General features: G+C 52.1%; 7 protein-coding genes across 7 annotated transcripts; 3 read left to right on the top strand and 4 right to left on the bottom strand.

Moving 5' to 3' along the window:
* Positions 1-1,190: 1,190 nt before the first annotated feature.
* On the top strand, positions 1,191-2,650 carry BD324DRAFT_634474 (hypothetical protein). The gene is made up of 3 exons (XM_022016732.1): positions 1,191-1,769; positions 1,817-2,575; positions 2,628-2,650. The coding sequence occupies exons 1-2, from the start codon at positions 1,618-1,620 to the stop codon at positions 2,316-2,318; spliced, it is 654 nt and encodes a 217-aa protein (XP_021868923.1). The 5' UTR covers positions 1,191-1,617; the 3' UTR covers positions 2,319-2,575; positions 2,628-2,650.
* BD324DRAFT_652945 (hypothetical protein) lies at positions 2,541-3,507 on the bottom strand (the record flags this gene model as incomplete). Its single annotated transcript, XM_022018581.1, has 4 exons — positions 2,541-2,575; positions 2,628-2,637; positions 2,698-3,205; positions 3,353-3,507. 4 exons carry the CDS (start codon positions 3,505-3,507, stop codon positions 2,541-2,543), a joined length of 708 nt encoding a protein of 235 aa, XP_021868922.1.
* A 1,503-nt stretch (positions 3,508-5,010) lies between these two features.
* Positions 5,011-6,140, bottom strand: BD324DRAFT_126844 (hypothetical protein). Its single transcript, XM_022011974.1, has 2 exons — positions 5,795-6,140; positions 5,011-5,739 (listed from the first exon to the last, which is right to left on the bottom strand). Exons 1-2 carry the CDS (start codon positions 5,950-5,952, stop codon positions 5,103-5,105), a joined length of 795 nt encoding a protein of 264 aa, XP_021868921.1. The 5' UTR covers positions 5,953-6,140; the 3' UTR covers positions 5,011-5,102.
* Position 6,141: 1 nt separating this feature from the next.
* Positions 6,142-8,503, bottom strand: BD324DRAFT_126843 (hypothetical protein). Its single transcript, XM_022011973.1, has 11 exons — positions 8,318-8,503; positions 8,217-8,255; positions 8,106-8,166; positions 7,789-8,042; positions 7,516-7,731; positions 7,332-7,465; positions 6,857-7,284; positions 6,483-6,792; positions 6,379-6,433; positions 6,267-6,319; positions 6,142-6,215 (listed from the first exon to the last, which is right to left on the bottom strand). Exons 1-11 carry the CDS (start codon positions 8,378-8,380, stop codon positions 6,200-6,202), a joined length of 1,629 nt encoding a protein of 542 aa, XP_021868920.1. The 5' UTR covers positions 8,381-8,503; the 3' UTR covers positions 6,142-6,199.
* Positions 8,504-8,672: 169 nt separating this feature from the next.
* BD324DRAFT_604151 (Alpha/Beta hydrolase protein) lies at positions 8,673-11,087 on the bottom strand. Its single transcript, XM_022013974.1, has 15 exons — positions 10,781-11,087; positions 10,570-10,729; positions 10,468-10,512; positions 10,343-10,416; positions 10,220-10,282; positions 10,120-10,173; positions 10,007-10,069; positions 9,834-9,954; positions 9,759-9,787; positions 9,640-9,711; positions 9,461-9,588; positions 9,346-9,408; positions 9,085-9,296; positions 8,897-9,033; positions 8,673-8,849 (listed from the first exon to the last, which is right to left on the bottom strand). The coding sequence occupies exons 1-15, from the start codon at positions 10,997-10,999 to the stop codon at positions 8,739-8,741; spliced, it is 1,551 nt and encodes a 516-aa protein (XP_021868919.1). The 5' UTR covers positions 11,000-11,087; the 3' UTR covers positions 8,673-8,738.
* Positions 11,088-11,598: 511 nt separating this feature from the next.
* On the top strand, positions 11,599-14,479 carry BD324DRAFT_126737 (hypothetical protein). The gene is made up of 7 exons (XM_022011972.1): positions 11,599-12,110; positions 12,175-13,717; positions 13,769-13,787; positions 13,834-13,975; positions 14,019-14,151; positions 14,203-14,251; positions 14,315-14,479. Exons 1-7 carry the CDS (start codon positions 12,003-12,005, stop codon positions 14,397-14,399), a joined length of 2,079 nt encoding a protein of 692 aa, XP_021868918.1. The 5' UTR covers positions 11,599-12,002; the 3' UTR covers positions 14,400-14,479.
* A 1,730-nt stretch (positions 14,480-16,209) lies between these two features.
* On the top strand, positions 16,210-19,460 carry BD324DRAFT_643243 (kinase-like domain-containing protein; the record flags this gene model as incomplete). The annotated part of the gene is made up of 8 exons (XM_022017532.1): positions 16,210-16,390; positions 16,494-16,713; positions 16,779-17,070; positions 17,132-17,347; positions 17,406-17,614; positions 17,667-18,913; positions 19,000-19,260; positions 19,321-19,460. The coding sequence occupies 8 exons, from the start codon at positions 16,210-16,212 to the stop codon at positions 19,458-19,460; spliced, it is 2,766 nt and encodes a 921-aa protein (XP_021868917.1).
* Between the last annotated feature and the right edge of the window lie 187 nt (positions 19,461-19,647).

Raw genomic sequence — 19,647 nt, 5'->3', positions numbered from 1 at the left:
TGACGATAGAGATAGAGACTCAGCGTTCGTACGAGTCAGATGTCGATGTATCATAGATATGTCAGGTCTGATGGATACGGCTGAGCGAGAATCAGAGACTTCCATGATCACCTCCTTTGGGGGATATATCTAATACACTGAAAGCTTTGGCTGTCGTATCACACCTAGAGAAGAACTCAAGCAGCGGACACGAGGGTCAAGTGGCAGACTCCGTGGTGGACCCACTCGGCGGACTCAGTTGTTGACCCAGTGGCAGACATGTTAGTGGGAACAGGTGGACCCAGAGGGAGTTATGATAGTGGTGACAATGGTAAATATAATGGTGGACCGAGTCGTGGATATGATGGTGGACATGATGATGGACATGTACACGGTCTTGAAGCCAAGGGTGCTCACCCTTGAACCTTCACCAAGCGTCGCGTGCGAGCAAGATATCTGTGCATGTCAATCGTCCTTGAGGCGTAGCTGAAGTCGCCTCCGGATGTCTACACCACCATGACTGAACTCCACTGAATCGGCGAAGGCATATGGTGTAGGAATCTGGAGCAACTACTTTTTCAGTTCGTGTCACGTTACGGGCCGGAGACAAGACAGACGCCTGTCACATTTCGTGTGACATTTGTCCTCGTCCGTGTGACATCGTGTGACATGATTGTGACACTCTTTGCACTGTGAGAGAGGTTTGAGATAGACTTTCATCCCAGCACGCCCCCTTACCCAGATGCTTAACGTCACACATACCCTGCACCATCTGAGCGCCACGCACTCCCAAAGAGCCCCCTCTGTATGTGTGGTAATCCCTATGCATCCGTGACGAGGATGAATGTGTTCCCAACTATGCTCCAACTCAGCTCCGGACCCACTCCAAATCAGCTCAAACTGCGTTCAAAGTGCGGACCAAAGTGCGGGCGCACTACGTCCTTAGATGTCCTACCAGGTCCTTAATTACCGGGGGCTGACCGCACTTTCCGTAGTTTCCGAAGTGCGGACCTTGGTTCCGTCTCACCTCGGAATCTTCGAAACAGATAGGACATACGATTCCGAGTGAGGTCCTCAGCACGGAAACAGAACCGGAGACTCTTGGGAAAAAGATCAAGACAGGCCCCTTCAACATGATCTCACAATAATTCATCGGGCACCCCTTATGCCAGGCAGACCCTGCCACAAACCCCTCCCCCCCCCCCCCCAATCACACGTGTCGTTCGCGAAATTGAGCGAAGATCCCTTTCGAAGATGTTTGCTTCAACCATAAACCTCGACATCTTCGACAATGAAGCATGCATAGGTCGAATCTGTGTGGCAATGTAACCTGGAGCCAGGTGAAAGCGTGTGATCCATAAGGCCACTGACCTGCAAAAGGCGAGCGCTCACACCTTCCGTCCGATGTAGCCTTCATCATCCCCAACGTCGCCTGGCATCACCTCCCCATCACCCAGCACTCCTTCTTACCCATCACTCATGTCTAGCCTCACCCAAGCCCTCCGCCATTGCTCCAATTACACGTGGCTTTCAGCTCCAAGAGGGCAAGAAAAAACCTTCAACTCGCCGTCCGAGATTCACTGTGTCAGACTCACCCATCTCAGCACGCCCCTCTGACGACATCTCACTCAATCCATCATGCCTCGCCGCGTCTCTTCTTCCAACGATGCATCCGATAATAGACGCGATAAAACTCATGAAGACTACAATGAAGCGGATGCAGATATCGTCCTCAAAGCGAACGACGATGTCTTGTTCAGAGTCCACTCTTTCGTTCTCAAAGCATCAAGGTGAGTGTGTCACCGTCCCTGTCCTTCAGCGCTGACTCAGACTCCAGCTCGTTCTTCCACGATCTTCTGAGGTCTCCCAATATCCACGTTGGACCTGAACCTGAAGACTCCATCCCGGTTCCCATCGACGCGACCTCCCAAACTCTCAAAGTCTTCTTAGACCTCATGCGCAACATTCCTGAACCGAAAACACTCAGCCCATTCGAGGTCTTGAAGGCTATTCCAGGAATGATGGATGGATTTGGCTGTCATTCGATACAGTATCGACTCATTCACCGACTCAAAGCGTACACTCATACGCACCCTTGGGACGTATTCGTCATTGCCGCGAGATTTGGCGATATGCCTCTCGCTAGAAAATCCGTCGAGAGTATGGATGTCTCGCTTGGTGGACTGTACAGTTTTGGATTAACTAAAGTAACAGATGAAATGGCCAAGAGCGTACCGCTGCCATACCTCATGGCATTGGTCAGGGCTGTATGGAGGTACAAGAAGTCAACGAGTCAGAGCTGGCATGGTGTAGCGGCCTACTTTCAGATCCAATCTTAGGTGGACAATGCGGGCAGATTGTACGAGATGATGTGATCTTTTGGCTACTCCGATCCGTCTCGAGCTTCAGCTGACAAAACGTTGACATCGCAAAGCAAGACAGAGGAGATACAAAAGATACGATTGACCTCGAAGCTGAAAACTCTCATACCACGACCAAGAAACCGACACGCAACGAGGTCAAGGCACACACGCATACGCACACACCTTTGAGCGGCACAGTCATCCTCGCCAAACGATATCATCGCCCGACGATGCTGTTCGGGTTTCATGAGCTGGATATCAAGCAAAATATTGTCCCTCGCTCACATGGCAGAGCCTGGAGGTGTGAGGGGGGAGTTCATCACCCCATGACGGGATGGAACCTCTCCGCGATCACCTTCCAGGTCACTGTGACATCCCGGTCTTGACCATGATTGTGGTCATGGTCGTAGCCATGCCCATGTCCGTTGGCGTAACCGTTGCTTTGACCCACTCGACCTTCAAGGGCAGCATTGTACAGACCGAGCAGGAAAGGCATCGTCACGCCCGAAGCGAGCTCAGGTGTGATGGAGGTAACGTTGACATGGGTCATTGAATCGTCCATGGCCCTGAGGGCCGATTTCGCCAGCCCCACATTGCGTCGTTGAGAAGCCAAGCAAAAGACTTGCCAGGGATCCTTGTCCATACATTCGCTGGAGTGGAAGAGGGCTCGCTCGGCGATACTGGGGGATTGATACTCGTCACATAGCTTGAAGAGGGGTTCTCGGACCGACCACAAGAGCTTGGGAGGTAGGTGTCGAACATGACAGAGATCAAGGTAGATCTTGAGGACTTTGGTAGGTGCGGGAACCTGTATGGCATCGCCATGGTATTCGGGTGAGCTGAGAACCTTGCGGAAGTAGGCGCTGTGTATAAGAGTGAACATAAGCGAGGCGGGGCGGGCAGGAGAAGGTGGAGCAGAAATTGTGAAGATGGGGAGGTAGATGCGTGAAGCAGCCGCCGAAAGGTCATTCAGCAGCTATCTCCAGGGAGCTCTCGAATTGGACACCCACCTGTTCGCCTTGAGCCAGAAGGACTGGACCTTGAAGTGTCGTCCTTCGGGAGTCGAAACGAGGGTGACGTCGGCCGAAGGATCAGTGTAGCAGACCTTGGAGGCAGTGGTGCCATTGCTGGTAGTCTGCGAAGGGCTGTTGGAGGATTCGGTCATGGTGCTGGTTGGACTTGGTGAGCAGAGGAGAAGGTCCACAGAAGCAACTTGGAGTGACTGTTGAGTTTGTAGATGTGGAGAGGATGGGATGATGAACGAAAGAGAGGGGGAGACGACTTTGGCCCCTTTTATCTTTCTGGACGGAACGAAGCACCAGCTAAGCTGGCCCTGTCAGCAGCACATACACAATCTTGCATTCACAATCGCCTCGTGTCGGATACACGACGGTCAGCTTCTAGCTCAGGGCAGCTAGTGAGAACCCCAGAAAGCCAATGATGACTGGAAAATCTGATTGGTGGTCTGCGTGGCGCCACAGTTGAATGCAAAGTACAGTACATGTCTGTGAATGGGGTGAAAGGCGGGGACGTCCTCGGACAGACGTGTGGAGCTGTTTGGGGATTCTGAGGGCATGTCATTGTTACGCTGGAAGATTGGGTTATATAGCTTGGCTGACCGTCTCCGGCGTCACCAATTGCTCCAGCATACATAGCTGAACCACATTCGATCCAACACCGGTGGATCCGCCTAGGATCAAGATGGACTTTGCGGGATGGCTTTCGGTCTCGATGAGAAGAGAAGGCAAGTTGATGGCCAAGCCAAGCGTGATGGCCCGTGACAGCCGTGAAGGAAACACGCCCTGTAAAACGCATTGATTGATATGTACTGTATGTACAGTAACGTCTCCCAGTGCCACACTGGCAACCACTCACGGAAGTGAAGCAGCTTGCTTCATCGAGATGCAGTCTGGGTTTTTGGCTGCAAAGCAAGCTGGGACAATCACATGAGACTGAAAGGCTCCACCCCAAGGCTTGCCAGCTAGGTTACCCGAGTACCAAGCGTACATCTCGTCACCTTTTTCGAGATCCGCCACCTGGTCACCAACGGATTCGGCAATGCCCGCACCTTCAAGGCCAAGGATATGAGGATAGGAAGGGACCATCACACCATAGGTGTATTGCTTGAATGCAAGTCTGTTGGTAGCTATTGCTTTCTGTCGAACAACGATTTTGATCAGAACCTGGGTAGGTCCATCGTAACGAGCTTGAGAGGTTGGCCTTTTTTTGACAAATTGGAGTTGAGTGGCCGAAGCTGGAGATGCTGCAGTGATACAGCGATCACAATGGGATGTAGAATACTCATACGAAGGTATAATTCTGATCAGAGAGCACCCCTTCCTAGTACACGCAGACCGGCCACCTCAGGCGTTGCTTCACTGCAGAACCTGAGGGCCACCAAGAACTGCCACATCACCGAGGATCGGTCAGGACGTGCTTATCGCGCCGCGGCAACTTCCGGCTGAGTTGGCGACCCCGTTCGTGGCGGGTCCATGAATGACCCACCAAGAGGCCTACACGTAGCCGGTATAGCCTCTGGTGTGACGTCCTTGCATGGTATAGGACCTCCTGATGCTGTGAGTGGAACGGATAAGCCCTCTCGTGCCTAACGCGAGAGCTCGTTCAAGGGCAGTTCTCAAGTCATCCATTCGGGGATTGCCACAACGTAATGCATGATGGCGGTTTCACGACGCACAGGGCCGAAGATAGCCTGTCATATATGAGGCAGAGAAAGAGTCAAGCGTACCGCCTTACAACGTCTCACGATACAGGCGCTTCATTCGTCGCAGAAGCTGCTCCCCTTTGACTCCTTGCGACGCATTTGATCTTCGCCCTCTTCACTGGCGTCCTCTCGACTCTGAAATCCTTTGCTGCAGCATCCCAATCATAATCATAGGAACGCTTCCCACTTTGCTTGGCCTTCTGCGCCGGCTTGCAATGGGCAGTCGTGACGCGAAGAAAGCCGAGGAGATATCGCATATTGCAATCCTCAGCAAACGCGGCGGTCATTCCTTCGATATCCCAACGTCCTTGAGGTGGACTCCCTTGCTCATAGTCCATCTGGCCAATGGCAGCTTTGGCCAGTCCGAGATGGTCGAAGCGGGCAGCGATGCAGAATACTTTCCAGGGTGCAATCCACAAGCCAGCTTCAGCTGGATCGGCCATGTAGCCAAGGATGTGATTGAACAAGAATGAACACTCAAATTGCTGGCATAGCTGCAGTGTCTGGGCAATGTGATCGATGTCAACAATGTGACGAGTCTTGTTGAGATCCATAAAGTCGAGGAAGAGTTGAACGGCGATACTGGACGCATCCAGTGGAATGGGTGATCGATTCATTTGCAGTTGGTCCGCGTTAACAATCATGATATCAGTGAGAAGTTCACGGAAGGTGTTGCTGAGGGGAACGTCAGCAAATAGTCTGGGTCAATGTCCTCATTTTCATCACTCACCTGTGCGCTTTCAAATAGAATGAGTGCACATGAATGACGACATTGTCATTGCTGACGAGAGAGAGGTCCGCGTTGGAGTCATTGTACTCGGGATGAACTGTCTTCTGGTCGACCTGGGCTCTACCCCTGATATTCGTGACCACAGGAGAGGGGTTCATCGCTGGCTTGTATCGAATGTCGCTCGTCAGATAGATCTGCTGAGAACGGAGGTAAGTCTGCAGTTTGAATTCAATGTTGAAATCCGGACTGTCGAGTATCTCTCGTCAGCAAACTTTGGGTTGACAATCCTCCGAGAGGTTAGTAGCTAAGAGCCGCGCGCTCTGCCGATGAGACACAATGATCGTCTGAACCACGAGGCTGACGCAATTTAGAGCCTCGTCAAAGCATGCACACCAACGACCCATTTTACAACCATTCGACCCTGATCGTCCGTTAGCCCTGCTCGTTACAACTCGTCACAGAGAACACTCACGTTCCTGGAGGTTTAGATGTGATGTCATACGTGACTCTGTTAACACCTTTGACCTGATAAGAGTGTGAGCTGAGGTTTCGGCTCGATCGAGAGTGAGTGACCGGCAACTCACCTCATTCGTTATTCTAGATGAAATCTTCTTCAGGACAGCCGGTGGGAAAGCAAACCTGATTCTCTCGTCAGCCATTGCATCATCCATTAACAAGGAGGTCCCACCAATCGGCAGTCATAAAGTCCTCTGTGGAAACTGCTCTCAGAGCGATCACCTGATCGTACGTCCTAGCATCTCCAGCGACACCAACCGCTTTGACGGGCAACAAGGCCGCGAACGCTTGACTGATCTGGTCATACAATCCAGCTGCTCTGATTTCCTCGATGTAAATGTCGTCCGCATGCTGTAAGATGGTGATTTGCTCGCGAGTGACTTCTCCGAGGATTCGAATGGCTAACCCGGGACCTGGGAAAGGGTGTCGTCCAACGAGATGAGCAGGAATGTTCAGTAATCGACCCAGAGCTCGGACCTCGTCTGACAACCAAAAAAAAAGGCATCGTCAGCGTTCGTTACGCCCCCTCTCTTTGATTCAACTCACCCTTGAACAGTTCTCTCAATGGCTCGATCAATTTCAACTTCATATCCTCCAGCAATCCTCCGACATTGTGATGCGTCTTGATGGTCGCACTGGGTCCTTTAAAGCTAATACTCTCGATGACATCAGGGTATAGTGTTCCCTGAAGCAGCCATTCAATCTTTCCTTTGGCCTCGCCGCCCTTCTCCTCGACTTCCTTTTCGGCCGCGGCTTCGAGTTTGAGCGCTTCGTCCTCGAATACTTCGATGAAAGTGTTGCCGATAATCTTTCGTTTCTTCTCGGGGTCTTCGACGCCCCTGAGCCGTGATAGGAAGAGCTCAGAGGCATCCACAACGTGAAGGTTGACTCCGAGATTCTCCGTGAGCATTTCGTGCACTTTTTTGGCCTCGTCTTTCCTCAAGACTCCGTTGTCGACCATGATGGCGTGGAATCTACATAAATAGATGAGCTCCGCGAACAAGATTGCCGATCAACCCACCGATCACCAATAGCCTCGTGCATGAGTTTGGCAGCGACGGTCGAGTCAACACCTCCAGAAACAGCTCCGATGACCTGGCCCTTCTCTCCGCAGATCTCCCTGATCCTAGCGATCTCTTTCGGGATAAACGAGTCCTGAAGGTCGACTCCGTCAGCACCTACCAACGGCATTTTCTCTCACTCACCATACTCCATCCACCCTTGATACCACAGACGTTGTGTACAAAGGCCGCAATGACCTCTTTGCCCTTCGGGCTATGAGAGACTTCAGGGTGGAATTGGACTCCGAAGACGTGCTCAATCTCGTGAGCAATGGCAGTGTAAGGGGATGTGGGAGTGTGAGCGATGACCTTGAAGCCAGGTGGGAGGGAAGTGAGCTGGTCACCATGAGACATCCAAACCTGTCGTCCGGTGTTAGATTTGGGCTCTACCTGGTCAACGCCAGGATTACTACTCACCTGCATCCCATCTGTGTCCATGTCTATGCCGTCGAACAGTCTGTCACCGTGAGATCCCACCTTCTCCACTTGGATCTTGGCATATCCATATTCTCGATGGGAGTGAGCCTCGACCTGTCCACCGTGTGTTCGAGCGATCTCTTGCAGTCCATAGCAGATCCCGAGAACGGGAACACCAAGGGTAAAGACGTCGGGATCGACATGAGGGGCCTCTGGGTCGTAAACTGAATACGGGGAGCCAGAAAGGATGATACCTAAATGTCCAAGACTGATATCAGCGAGCGCCATGATAGCTGCAAGATAGCATTTCGACTAACCCTTTGGCTTCCAGGACAAATCTTTGATCTTCTGGGTGCAAGGCAGCATCTCGCAATACACCTGTTAATGTGATTAAGCTCATGCAGCTTTACAGCTCCCAAGAGACTCACGCTGAGCTCTCGGCATCTTCGAGTGATCAAGTGAGAGTACTGAACAGCGTCAGCCAGACTAGGAGGACTTGGGGAGCCGGCCATGTGTTGTGTGCACTTACTTGAGATCCAAAGTCCAGGATCAAGATGGTGTCATACTGACTGTGAATTTCGTCTGCGCTCATCTTTTGAAGTGATCCGCTGTCCTCAGTGAGTGTAGTTCGAGCTCTGCTACGAGTGGATTGTCGGATGAAAACACAAGACTAGATTTTATTGTGAGAGCTGTCAGAGATTGAATTGGAAAAATTTCCGAACATTGAAATTTTTGCAAGACGCGTCCAAAACAGCAAAACCGACAATATTACCTTTGCTTGCCAGATTGGCTGTGGGCTGCTGCTTTGGGAACTCGAGGGGCCTTCGTCACTCTCTTCGAACAAACCCAACGGCCGACTGATTTCACTGAGGCACTGCGCTTGGCACTGTTGCAAAAATGCATTTTGATTCGCTCGCTACCTTCAGATCTGCTCGAAAGCACAGTCCCTATCACTTGGAGTCACCGAAAGATTCCTCCGACAGCCAAGTGTGCAACATGGAGAGAGACTGCTTGGGCCTGTCCATGGGAACCATGTGTCCGGCGCCGAGTACCTTGAGGTGCTGAGGATCCGTCAGAGGGAGTCCTTCCGTACGGCCCAGAAACTCACGGTAAGGGGTCCGTAAGTCTTGTAGGATCCGGCGACCTTGCCGTCAACGATCCACTCTGAGAGTGACTCGGCATTGTAGCCTTCCTGACCAGTCCACTCGAGAGCCTCGGTCCACATTTCATTACCAATGTGGTTGCCTTTCCGGACGAGATCAGCGGGTGTCCCGAGGTGGCTCAGCTACGACTCACAGATCCAGTCCTGAGTACCGACGTAGATCAAAGTCCTGATTCCTCGTTCGAGCAAGCCCGCAGAGTAGAGCCAAGTCTGGCCAGTCGCATCCAGTGATCGGTGGAAGTTTTGGCCGACAGTCTTGTCACAAGATGAGAACTTGGGCCGATTGGGGTGAACGCCGAGGAACGATCGGACTTCAGGGAGGTCGAGGTATTCACGAACGACACCACTGTGTCACTAGATCAGTCATCTGTCTCCATATTCAGTCTTCAACTCACGTCTCGGCATAGCAGAGGTAGTCCTTCAACTCCTGAGGCGTGCAGCTCTTCTTTACGTCGTAGCTGATGCAATAGATCAGCAACTCAATAATCCAATCGGTTGCGGTGACCTCACGGGTTCAGCTGGAGGTTTGCGAATGGCGTTGTCAATGCCAAGCTGCAGTAAGTCTCGGCCATGGCGCATTCGGTGTAATCGTGAGAGTCCACACAGCTTCTCTTGGCCATCTTGTGGCATCGGGGTACCTGCAGCACCATCAGCATAGTCTGAGATTCCTGCGCAGATCGTCTACGTACAGCTTCGGCCATTTCCACGCAATCCTTGATGGGAGAGATCGGCGCATCGAGACCTCCATGGATTGTGCAGGACTGGGACCGGTCAGGAGCTGGAAGCTTCGTAGGGCGAATCTGCTCACGTATGGGTAATAAGATTCGACCTCGGTCACTGGACTAGCGTCAGACGCTATCTTTCCGTGTAGTCGACAACTCACTGAAGTTGGTCATACCGTTTCCGATCAAGACACTTTTGAGGTTGATTGGTGCCTTGCCAGCGGCAATCAAAGCCTTGTTACCATCGTGGACAGCACTGGCGAAGACAGGTAGGTATCGACCCTGAAAAGAGGTCAACTCGAGGCTCCCAAAGGGAAAGTTGATAATGACGTACACCGTAGGATTCACCAGACATGTGGAAAGCTCGGCCTTCAAATTCCTTGAAGTGCTCAAAGAACTGTAGCCAGGTGAGTAACGTATTACAAGAGCTTCATGAAAACGACTCACCAGGTGGACGAAAGCCTGGACATCGATGGCAGCTTCCTCCGTCGTGGAGACGGTCTAGTGACGATTAGATCTAGCGAAGAAACGACATCATTCGACTTACTTGGCCGTGCTCAGCCTCACTGAACCCCACACCAAGAGGTTCTTCGAGGAAGAAGATGTTTGCCTGCACACTCGTGAGCCAAAGTAAAAAGGAAAACCCTGAATGAATGCAATATCTACATACCTTCTCGTTCCAAGAATATGGGTTCGGTTTCGTATCATTGACGTTGGTAGGGTTGCTCTTGATCGTGCATGGTCCTGGCGGGTTCATTCAGCGCAATGCGAAGAGACACTCAAGATAAGTCTCACCGAGCTCCATGAACAATCCCATACTGGAACTACATCCCGGTCCACCTGAGGCGGGGCGCGTCAGCCACCAAAGCGCTTGACGATCCGCGAGAGATCTCTCACCATTGATCCACATAACGACAGGGTCCTTCGACGGGTCGGATCGTGACTCAAAGAAGTAAAAGAAGAGATCTCGACCGTCGCCGACGTCAAGATAACCACTGTACGACTTGGTCCAGGGGTCACACCATCCGTGATGAGACTTGATCCTCATCTTGTGCTTCTGAGCGCACAGTCAACATTGATTGCACACGCTCGAGCCAACGCGACTCACAGGGTGCAAAGCAGAGGTCAAAGTGACGTGGTCGTCGCCCGAGATACTCGACAGAGTGAGATCGCTGGCTGGGCTCAAGACAGTCGACGCTCCCCCAGCGGCAGAATGACCGTGGAGGAGGTTATCGGCTGCCGATAAAGCATCTTGGGCCGTAGGGAATTTAGGCACTTGGAATGCCGCTGCGAGGGGAAGCAGAGCAAGGAGGGACGAGGCGAGCATTGTGGAGTGATGTCACGCAGTGAATAATCACCAGCAAGCGGAGGGACAGTGAATCTGATCACAAGATAGACAAGAGGGAAGATGGGGGATTGGAATCGGGGATCTGAACAAACCGCCGTAGTACCCTGCGGTAGGTCCGAGAAAGGAGTAGCGGCGATCACCGAACGGCAAAAGCCGAAGCGTTGCAGTTTAAAGCGGACCTCACCGGTCATCGTGTGTGTAGCCACATCCCATATGATAGCAGCCCTGAAGATCTGGCGGGGCCTTACACTGCGTCCAAAACCAATGGCTGTTTGAGCTTGATGAGACGCTATCTGGGCTGATACGGGATTCATTTTGTCGTAAAAGATCAGCTCTGAGACGTGAACGGAGGCAAAATGTGTGAGAGAGAGATGGGTTCAACATGTTGGAATATTTCATTGCTGGCCATTACCACTGCTGCACAGAGTGGAAGTGATGTCAACCTCTGACAGCAGCTATCTTTGCCTGTCTGAGAGCAGAGAACTAAGGCATATACTGCATGGCTAGAGCATAGCTGAGTCTTGAGCTTCTTGACGACCATGTAACCGCCACTCTGCCAAATTGCCAGAAATTCAATCTGAAACGCCTCCAAAAGGGGGGAGAGAGTGTCGGTAGCCCTTGGAGACGGGGGGGCACAATGGAGCCATTAAGACCAACAGGTTCCAGGCTCTTGAAAGCGTTGAGCCATCCTTCAGGTGATCGCGATAGCTCTAGACACGCTATCGGCTTCGATTGAGTTTGTGCATCGAATCAAGAGCATCCCTCCCTGCTCCTGTTACCACTGCCACCCACCACTAACCTAACGGCCACCTCCACCATTTTCCCAAACGGTTCTCGTAATAGCAAAGAAAGGCGGCAAAAGGGACGAAAACAAAGGCACCGACCGGGTACTATTGTCTCCCGTCACACATCTCTCATTTCGTCTTGTTCCAACAGGAAGTACGCCAGAGTACATCGTGGCTGTAGTAGAGAGGACGTAGCCATGGCTTCATCATCATCAGCGGTCCAGCCTAGACCATTGGATTTAGTCAACAGTGGGAACTTTGCCAGTCCACTGGCTCAATTATCACTCGCTGGTCCCGGAGCTCAGGTAAGTTTTCTGTTACCGTCTCTCGCACATATGGTCTTCGTGCTGACAAACCGTATCGGATCAGCTTGGCGAAAGCTCGACCGCCCGCCGACCATCTGCTGCACCTGCTTCGCATGTCCCTCCCATCAACTTCAACCTATTCCGCTCGCCGTCCATCTATTCAGTCGAATCCACAGCATCTCTCGATACCATTTCAGCTGACGAACATGCTTTCAACACGTCTCCACCGGAAACTCCATCAACTCCCAAGGCTAGTCAGAGCCAGTATTTTCCATCGCATACAGATGATCTTGCAAACAAGGGTCATCGCTCATCAAAGAGTCAAGATTATACCATTTCAGCTGGACCATCACGGTCAACTCTCGTCCCTAAACGTAGCTTTGTCGTCAAGACTCGAGTCGGGGAGCCGGAAAGGCCTCGGCTACCCCTCGAGCTGAGGAGGAGGCCAACGTTGGGTCGGAGCAAAACAGTCGATACAGCGGAACTGGAAAATGCCAGCTCGGACGGTCACTTTGATGTGACGTCCATACATGGAGAGCAAGGCGCAGATTGGGGAGAAGACGAAGCGGAATTTGAATGGTTGGATACAGGCGAGCCCGAAGCTATCAATGGAGATGGAAAGACGCGCCAAAGTCCAAGCAAGCGACTAGGGAAGCTCAAAGCGGTCATGGCAGGTCATGCTGCCCCGCCGCCCTCCAGAGAGGAAAATACGGGCTCAAGAGAAGATGGAAGGAGGCTTCGAAAGGCCCTTGTCTTCCCTCGGAGAGCACCACCTCCCCCTCCAGGGGTGGAACCTCATCCAAATTCCCCTCGTGCAGCATCGACTTCACCAACAATATCTCATCCTTCTGCCCTTCGGCCATCTGGTTCCACCGTGACTCTCAAGACCTCTGGATCGGGCAATCATCTTGCCGTGCCCGACATGAAACGCCCCGGACTGGCGCAGCGTAGAGCGGAGAGTGAGAGGGTAGTCCCGACACCTGACGACTTCTGGTCATCACCTTCAACCTCAGCTCCCAGTACACCTCGCGGAGCTCTCTCGCCGACCATCCCGTCACCTCGTTCAAGCCCTATACCTCTCCCTCCGTCCATTATGATACCTCTGAAGGATACTGACGGGTCTGGCGAGACCAGCGGGTCCAAAATCCAACGTGAAGACAATCGCTACTCTCAAATGTCATTCCAATCCGCCGCATATAGCTTCTATGACCTCGATGCCTCTGGCCCAAGTACACCTCGCGCCAACACGCCAACACAGCGCACCATTCGAGCTAAATCTGATGCCGGTCCTGTTCTAGTTGTTCAACAGCCTATAGAACCTCCACCGAGGAAACAAAGTGTGGACTCAGTGTTTCCGAATGGTAGATACGTCAAGGTCTCGGTCTCTAAGCTAGAGAATGAGAAGGCGCATCGGGAGAGGACAGCTTCGGATGTCAGCTCTATGGGAACAGCGTCTCTCTCGCCGCTGGATGAAGGAGATGATGCAGGCCCGTCAGGCTATGTTGCGAAGGGCATTGAAGCACGAGGCAAAGGCGACTTACCGCGGAGCGCCTGGTACTTCATGAAGGCTGCCGATGCGGGAAGCTCAACTGGAAGGATGTATTGGGGTGAGTCGATCTGCTGGTCAATGACGCTTGTCAGCTGATGAACATATTCAGGTCTAGCTTTGCGACACGGGTCGGTCGCGGTTCATGTCGAGATAAAATTTGCTAACGCTTCGCAGCTGGGGTGTAGCCCGCGATGACAAGAGGGCTTTTGCCGAACTCAGACAGGCATGTGACGAATCTCTCATGGAGGGCGGCATCAACTTTTACCAGTCACCTGGTACGGTCAAGCTATCCTTGCAGCAGAAAAAGAAGATGACAGTGAGTCGTCTCGGGCTGAGGCAGTCCTGCTGACATACCTCAGCGGGACGTGTCGCTGGGCATGTTTGAGATTGCCAATTGCTTCCTCGAAGGTGTCGGGGTGAAAAAGGCGCCTGACATCGCCATGGCATATCTTCGATTTGCGGGGAATTTGGGAGATCTGGCAGCGCAAGAACGTGAGTCGAGATCCATGACGACAGAGACCTCGGCCCATTGTTTTCTTTCAGAGCTCGGGTTCCTCTTATCAAAAGGGGGCAATGGAGTCAGAAAAGACATGTGAGTAGAGACGTGTCCGCCACCAAAACGCCGTTTTCGTGGCTGATGTATTGGAACTCTAAGGAAAGAAGCTGCTAAGTGGTATCGCATGGCGGTGAGCCACCTTTTTGCCAGTTCTTGGCACGATAATTACGTCCATGTTCACTGATGTCATTGATCTCGTTCTAGATCGGACAGGGCTCTACCAATACGTTCGGTCTAGCATGGGTCTGGAAGGTGCGTAAATAGTCTGTTCCTTGCGCGCCGAGGACCGTGAGGTGAACCGCTGACCCTAACGCCATTAAAGGACAAATACATGCATTAATGAAATGGTCGGTGCCTGGTCCAGTCGTGGGCGACACCTGGTGCCCTCCAGGTACAGTGATCCTCCGAGAGCGGAGTTGTACTCGCCACTGGCTGCAATCCAAGTAGCAAGCACACCATGCATCAGCCAGCTGTCTGCGTCTCACGAGTCGGCCGAGTTCACACTGCAAATGCTGCCAAGTTGACTACGTCAGTGTTCATCTGTCAGCCAATCATCATTTTGTAATATCCAGTGAAGGAAGTAGCCACTGACGGCTGCGGCTACCAAGTGGGATGGTCCGATATGACTGGATATTCTTCATCATGTTCCAGACCTCGTTAGATGCCCGAGCATTCATCCACACCTTGACTGCGGTAAGCCACTCCCTGCAGGCTTGCCATCAGCAGTGTAACTTTCTGCTTGCCTTGGGGGTGGGGAAAGAGGACCACGATGAATGACGACGTAGCCCGATACAGACAGAACACGTCGGGTATGATATATCGCGCACGCCAGTCTAACAACGAGGACGATGCTCGAAAGAGCAGCGAAAAAGTGAAAATAAACAAACCCCAATGGTCAAACATTATTATTATTTAGCGATTCGACTCCCGGCCACTGACTGAAACTGGCTGGTGGCTTCGATCGAGCAACGTAAAGCTGATTTATGTAAGTTTGGAGTCTGTTGGGATGGTGGAGAGGGGCCATGATGAGATTCAGGGTTCAAAAGTAGTACGAGTGAACCGGGTTCATATGAAATGTCCTTGAAGTAAGGCCAAATAGTGGTATGTATTCGCCCCCCCCTCCCGGCCGGTGGATAGTCAATGGCATGCATGCATCGCAGCCTCCCCCTCTCCCTTTTTTTTTTCTTTCGTTTTTCGTTGACGCGAGCGCGACTGATTTTTGCCCCCACCAAATGAACCTTGAGCAGCGTCCTTGACGCGGCAACCTGCAGCCTCCCCCTTATCCTGATCGACTGTCCTGTGCATTGGTACTTCACTATAGTCTGGTACAGTCAGGAGAACCGATACAGCGAAGGATAGTCCCGCTTATCCTATCACGGGAAAGGTCAAGGGATCTCGGGGAGACAACCTAGCAGTTCTGGAACAGAGAAGAAGTACAACGCCATCTTTGGACGACTTTGCAGTTCAGAAAAAGGAACAAGAGACATGAGACTTTGATCCTGGTCGCAGGAACGAACGAACGATCACCATCATCATCAACACAGCGTACCTCGATATCCTTGAGAATGCTCATCTCTGTGCATCATAGTCTCGATCTTGTTCACGCCTTGGAGGATACTTGTCAACGTCTTTCGCCCTGCTCTACTATTCGCTCGCTTTTTACCTAAAAGAAGTAAAAAAATTTATGGACTCGACTGTAGAAACCGACCAGAGGGATATATCACAAAGTCAAACATCCAAAGGCGCAAGTATGAATTAGGGCCATTGCCCCCCAAACTCACCCAGGCCGACCCAACCCCAAAACACTTCTTGCGATCATTACATTGCATCCTCTCTTCGCTGTCATCCTCGCTTGCATACGGACCTCGATCATCATCTAGGACTCGACCAACGGTGACAAACCTGAAAGCGTTGCGATCTAGGATTGATCAGAGCCGTCGATTTAAAGGGTTCAGACCTCTAGAGGAGACAACTACGGGACTCCGACGCTCACAATGGCTGCGGTTGCTCAACGACAAGGCAATGGGGTGGCAGGACCGTCGGGATCGAGACATCATGGACCATCAGGAGGACATGCACCCGTACACAGGAAACGGACGGGATCATCAAACAAGGAGGACGTGAGAATGATCGGACAATGGAGAATAGGGAGAACGATCGGTAAAGGCAGTTCTGGTGAGTCAGCATGTCAGCATTTCGTGGTCAAGAAGCGTCTCCACTATTGGCTGCGCTTGATCAATGTGACATGGTTGCGGCACTGATCTATACCTTCATCCAGGCCGAGTCAAGATCGCCAAACATGCCATCACTGGAAAATACGCGGCGATCAAAATTGTGCCCAAAGGACTCATCCTCACTTCGAGAATGTCCATGTCCGAAGCTGGAGCACGAGCGGACAAGGTCTTGTTAGGGATCGAGAGGGAAATTGTCATTATGAAACTGATCGATCATCCCAACGTCATGAGCCTGTATGATGTCTGGGAGACATCAAACGAGCTGTGAGTAATGACCGTCCCCCACTCGGACCCCGTCTCACAGTGACTCACCTTTCGGACTCTCTCAGATATCTCATCATGGAATACATCCCTGGAGGAGAATTATTCGACTATCTTGTCAAGAGGGGTCGACTACCTCCATCGGAGGCTTTGCATTACTTCCAACAGATCATTTTTGCCGTAGATTACTGCCATCGGTTCAACATCTGTCATCGTGATCTCAAGCCCGAAAACTTGCTGTTGGACAAGGACAAGAATATCAAAGTAGCCGACTTTGGTATGGCAGCTTGGGAAGCCGGTGAAAAGATGCTCGAGACAAGTTGTGGAAGTCCACATTACGCGTCTCCAGAGATCGTGGCGGTGAGCGTGGCAGGAAATCGGTTGATAATTCAATGGCTGACGCTGTCCGCCCGCCTTCCAGGGCAAAGCGTACCATGGAAGTGCCTCGGACATCTGGTCCTGCGGTATCATCCTCTTCGCTCTCCTCACTGGGAGATTGCCATTTGACGATGACAACATCCGATCGCTCTTGCAAAAAGTCAAGATTGGACTCTTTGACATGCCAGACGAGATCCAGGGCCCGCCGAGGGATCTTCTGAAGAGAATGTTGGAGAAAGACCCAGAGAGGCGAATCACCGTACGTTGTCACCAAACTCTGAATGTGGACGGACACTCTCTGACGATTGATCCTTCAGATGCCTGAAATCCTCCGACATCCATTCTTCACCTCTCGCTCGCCCCGACCAATCCCTGGAAGAGCGCTTGTTGACCCTCCTTCGCTCGACGAGGTGGAGCGACCTGTCAACTCTCCTAGCGAGATTGATGCCGATATCATGGGTAATCTCAAGACATTGTGGTCTGGTGCATCTGACGATGAGATCATCGCGGCTCTCATGAGCAAAGAGTGCGTGAAAAAGTCTGCTCCGAGCGCACAGTGATTGACTGTGTGCGTCTAGAAAAACATGGGAAAAAACCATCTACCACTTGCTCATCACCTATCGATCAAAGCATCTGGAGAACTACAACATGGACGATGATGATGCGATCGAAACTCAAGCTAGGACGCCGAAGAGCGCACCGCCCTCATCCACGCCTAGAAAGACACCATCAGGTCCGAAATCGCCACCTGCCAAACGCATCCTTGGCGAGAATGAAACGATCCAAGAGAAGATTACACCTCAATCACCAGTCGCTAGACCTTCAGCACCCACCCCAAAGAAGGCTGCGGCTGGTGGGATTGTCTCTTCTCCCGCCAATGGCCCAAGCAAGCTTTCTGCTCCGCCTCGTGGCCCTCGACCGCCATCTAGCCCTGTAGCTCAGAAGCGAGAATTGAACGATGAGAATCAACCTCCGACTCCTGCCATCGTCCTCCATCAGCCAACACCTACAAAGGGACTTGCTGCTCCTCAGTCTATGGCTCCACCACCTTCGCCTTTGTTGCCCAGTACTCCTCAGCTACCCAGCACTCCTCAACTCCCTGCCCCGCCCTCTCCGTCCCCATCACCTCTTAATGTTCCCACTGTCCAGGATGAGCAGCTGCAACACTTCTTTAACGAAGTGGCCAGTCAGCTCAACTCGATGAATATTCGATCATCCATCGCTTCTGCGTCCTCTACGTCGTCCAACTCTCCAGCCATCCAACAGGATTACCAAGCCTATCTTGCGTACGCGGCTGGCATTCCTCTGCCTGGTCCGAGTACTCCATCTATCCACTCTAGTTCACCGACTTCGCCTACTGGTGGATTTGACCCGAACCAGTTCGCAGATGCGGATGGTGACGACTCAGAATTGGCCTCAGAGTATTCGCACGCGACGCATTCTGCCATGTCAGCCAATTCTCCGTTGGTAGGACTGGGCTTCGGAGCATCGCCTCGACCGGGATTGCATCCTATCCAGAGTCAACAGGCGAACCAGAATCGATGGAGCTATAGCTCTGCGGGAGGTGTCGCCTCCAGACCCCAGGTCCCGTTGTCATCTTACCGCCCTGCACCACCCCCTCCAATGGCGACGAGGACTGCACCGAAGCCTCCAGCGATCGCCACTAGGACTGAGGACAGCAATCTTCCACGAGACACATCCTATGTCGTGGTAGACAACATCGAAGTCCCTTCGGTGGCCAATGATTCATGGTCATCGAGGCAGAGCGGCTTCTCTCAGCATCGAGGTCAGGATGGTTTCGGCATGCTTAAAAAGAAGAAGAAGCGTGAGTTGCGAGACTGCATTACCTTCAGTATATATTGACAGTCACCTCAGCCATGACTGTGGACACGGCCGGAACCTACTCTCCAGAGTTTGGCTCGACCTTGAACGCCACTCAATTCCCATTCTCACCATCACCATCCTCCACCATGGGTACGCCGTCACCCAAGAAGAGCTGGTTCAACAACCTCTTCTCTTTCAAGGCTCCTTCATGTACTTTGCTGTCGCATGACAACATCAGCAACACTCGCGACAGGAGCAAGAAGATTCTCGCCGAACTGGGAGTCAGAGTGGCAGTGGTTGAGATTGATGGTATCAGAGCGTTAAAGTGCCGAGTGGACGAGATCAAAGGTCAGCGATTTTCCTCGTCTTTGCGAATCTCGTCCCGCTCACACGAGATAGATGCCCAAGGTGCCCTTACCGTTGTCAAAGGCGTACGATTCCGAGCAGAATTTTCTCGAAATACGCCCAGCTCTGGCGGAGGCTACAACACCCTTGTATCTCTCACATTGGAGAAAGGCGCTCAATCGACTTTCAAACGTGAGTCGTGATTTCCCTGGATAGATAAACCTCAGATGGCTGACTCGACTCTTCGTTTAGTGATCTTCTCGCAACTACGCCACGCTATCGAATCATCTCAATCACTATCCCCCGTCCCACCTTCACCTTCGGACCCGACGGCGAGAGCAAGCAGCAGTATGACCGGTCCCACACGACCAGCCGTTCAACATGCCAAAT

Source organism: Kockovaella imperatae (assembly GCF_002102565.1).
Source record: "Kockovaella imperatae strain NRRL Y-17943 chromosome Unknown BD324scaffold_13, whole genome shotgun sequence".
NCBI lineage: Eukaryota > Fungi > Basidiomycota > Tremellomycetes > Tremellales > Cuniculitremaceae > Kockovaella > Kockovaella imperatae.
Note: the sequence above shows the minus strand (reverse complement) of the source record. Positions and strands in the feature narration are given on the sequence as shown.

Excerpts from the sequence above, each read along its gene's own strand:
- BD324DRAFT_634474 (XM_022016732.1), top strand. The coding sequence starts at position 1,618 with ATGCCTCGCCGCGTCTCTTCTTCCAACGATGCATCCGATAATAGACGC. Across the intron at positions 1,770-1,816 it reads TTCGTTCTCAAAGCATCAAG|CTCGTTCTTCCACGATCTTC; the intron begins GTGAGTGTGTCA and ends CTCAGACTCCAG.
- BD324DRAFT_126844 (XM_022011974.1), bottom strand. The coding sequence starts at position 5,952 with ATGAACCCCTCTCCTGTGGTCACGAATATCAGGGGTAGAGCCCAGGTC. Across the intron at positions 5,740-5,794 it reads TTCTATTTGAAAGCGCACAG|CAACACCTTCCGTGAACTTC; the intron begins GTGAGTGATGAA and ends CGTTCCCCTCAG.
- BD324DRAFT_126843 (XM_022011973.1), bottom strand. The coding sequence starts at position 8,380 with ATGAGCGCAGACGAAATTCACAGTCAGTATGACACCATCTTGATCCTG. Across the intron at positions 7,732-7,788 it reads TGGACACAGATGGGATGCAG|GTTTGGATGTCTCATGGTGA; the intron begins GTGAGTAGTAAT and ends ACCGGACGACAG. Across the intron at positions 7,285-7,331 it reads CACGAGGCTATTGGTGATCG|ATTCCACGCCATCATGGTCG; the intron begins GTGGGTTGATCG and ends CTATTTATGTAG.
- BD324DRAFT_604151 (XM_022013974.1), bottom strand. The coding sequence starts at position 10,999 with ATGCTCGCCTCGTCCCTCCTTGCTCTGCTTCCCCTCGCAGCGGCATTC. Across the intron at positions 10,730-10,780 it reads TGACCTCTGCTTTGCACCCT|AAGCACAAGATGAGGATCAA; the intron begins GTGAGTCGCGTT and ends CTGTGCGCTCAG. Across the intron at positions 9,409-9,460 it reads GCAAACCTCCAGCTGAACCC|CTACGACGTAAAGAAGAGCT; the intron begins GTGAGGTCACCG and ends CTATTGCATCAG.
- BD324DRAFT_126737 (XM_022011972.1), top strand. The coding sequence starts at position 12,003 with ATGGCTTCATCATCATCAGCGGTCCAGCCTAGACCATTGGATTTAGTC. Across the intron at positions 13,976-14,018 it reads AGCAGAAAAAGAAGATGACA|CGGGACGTGTCGCTGGGCAT; the intron begins GTGAGTCGTCTC and ends GACATACCTCAG. Across the intron at positions 14,252-14,314 it reads AATGGAGTCAGAAAAGACAT|GAAAGAAGCTGCTAAGTGGT; the intron begins GTGAGTAGAGAC and ends TGGAACTCTAAG.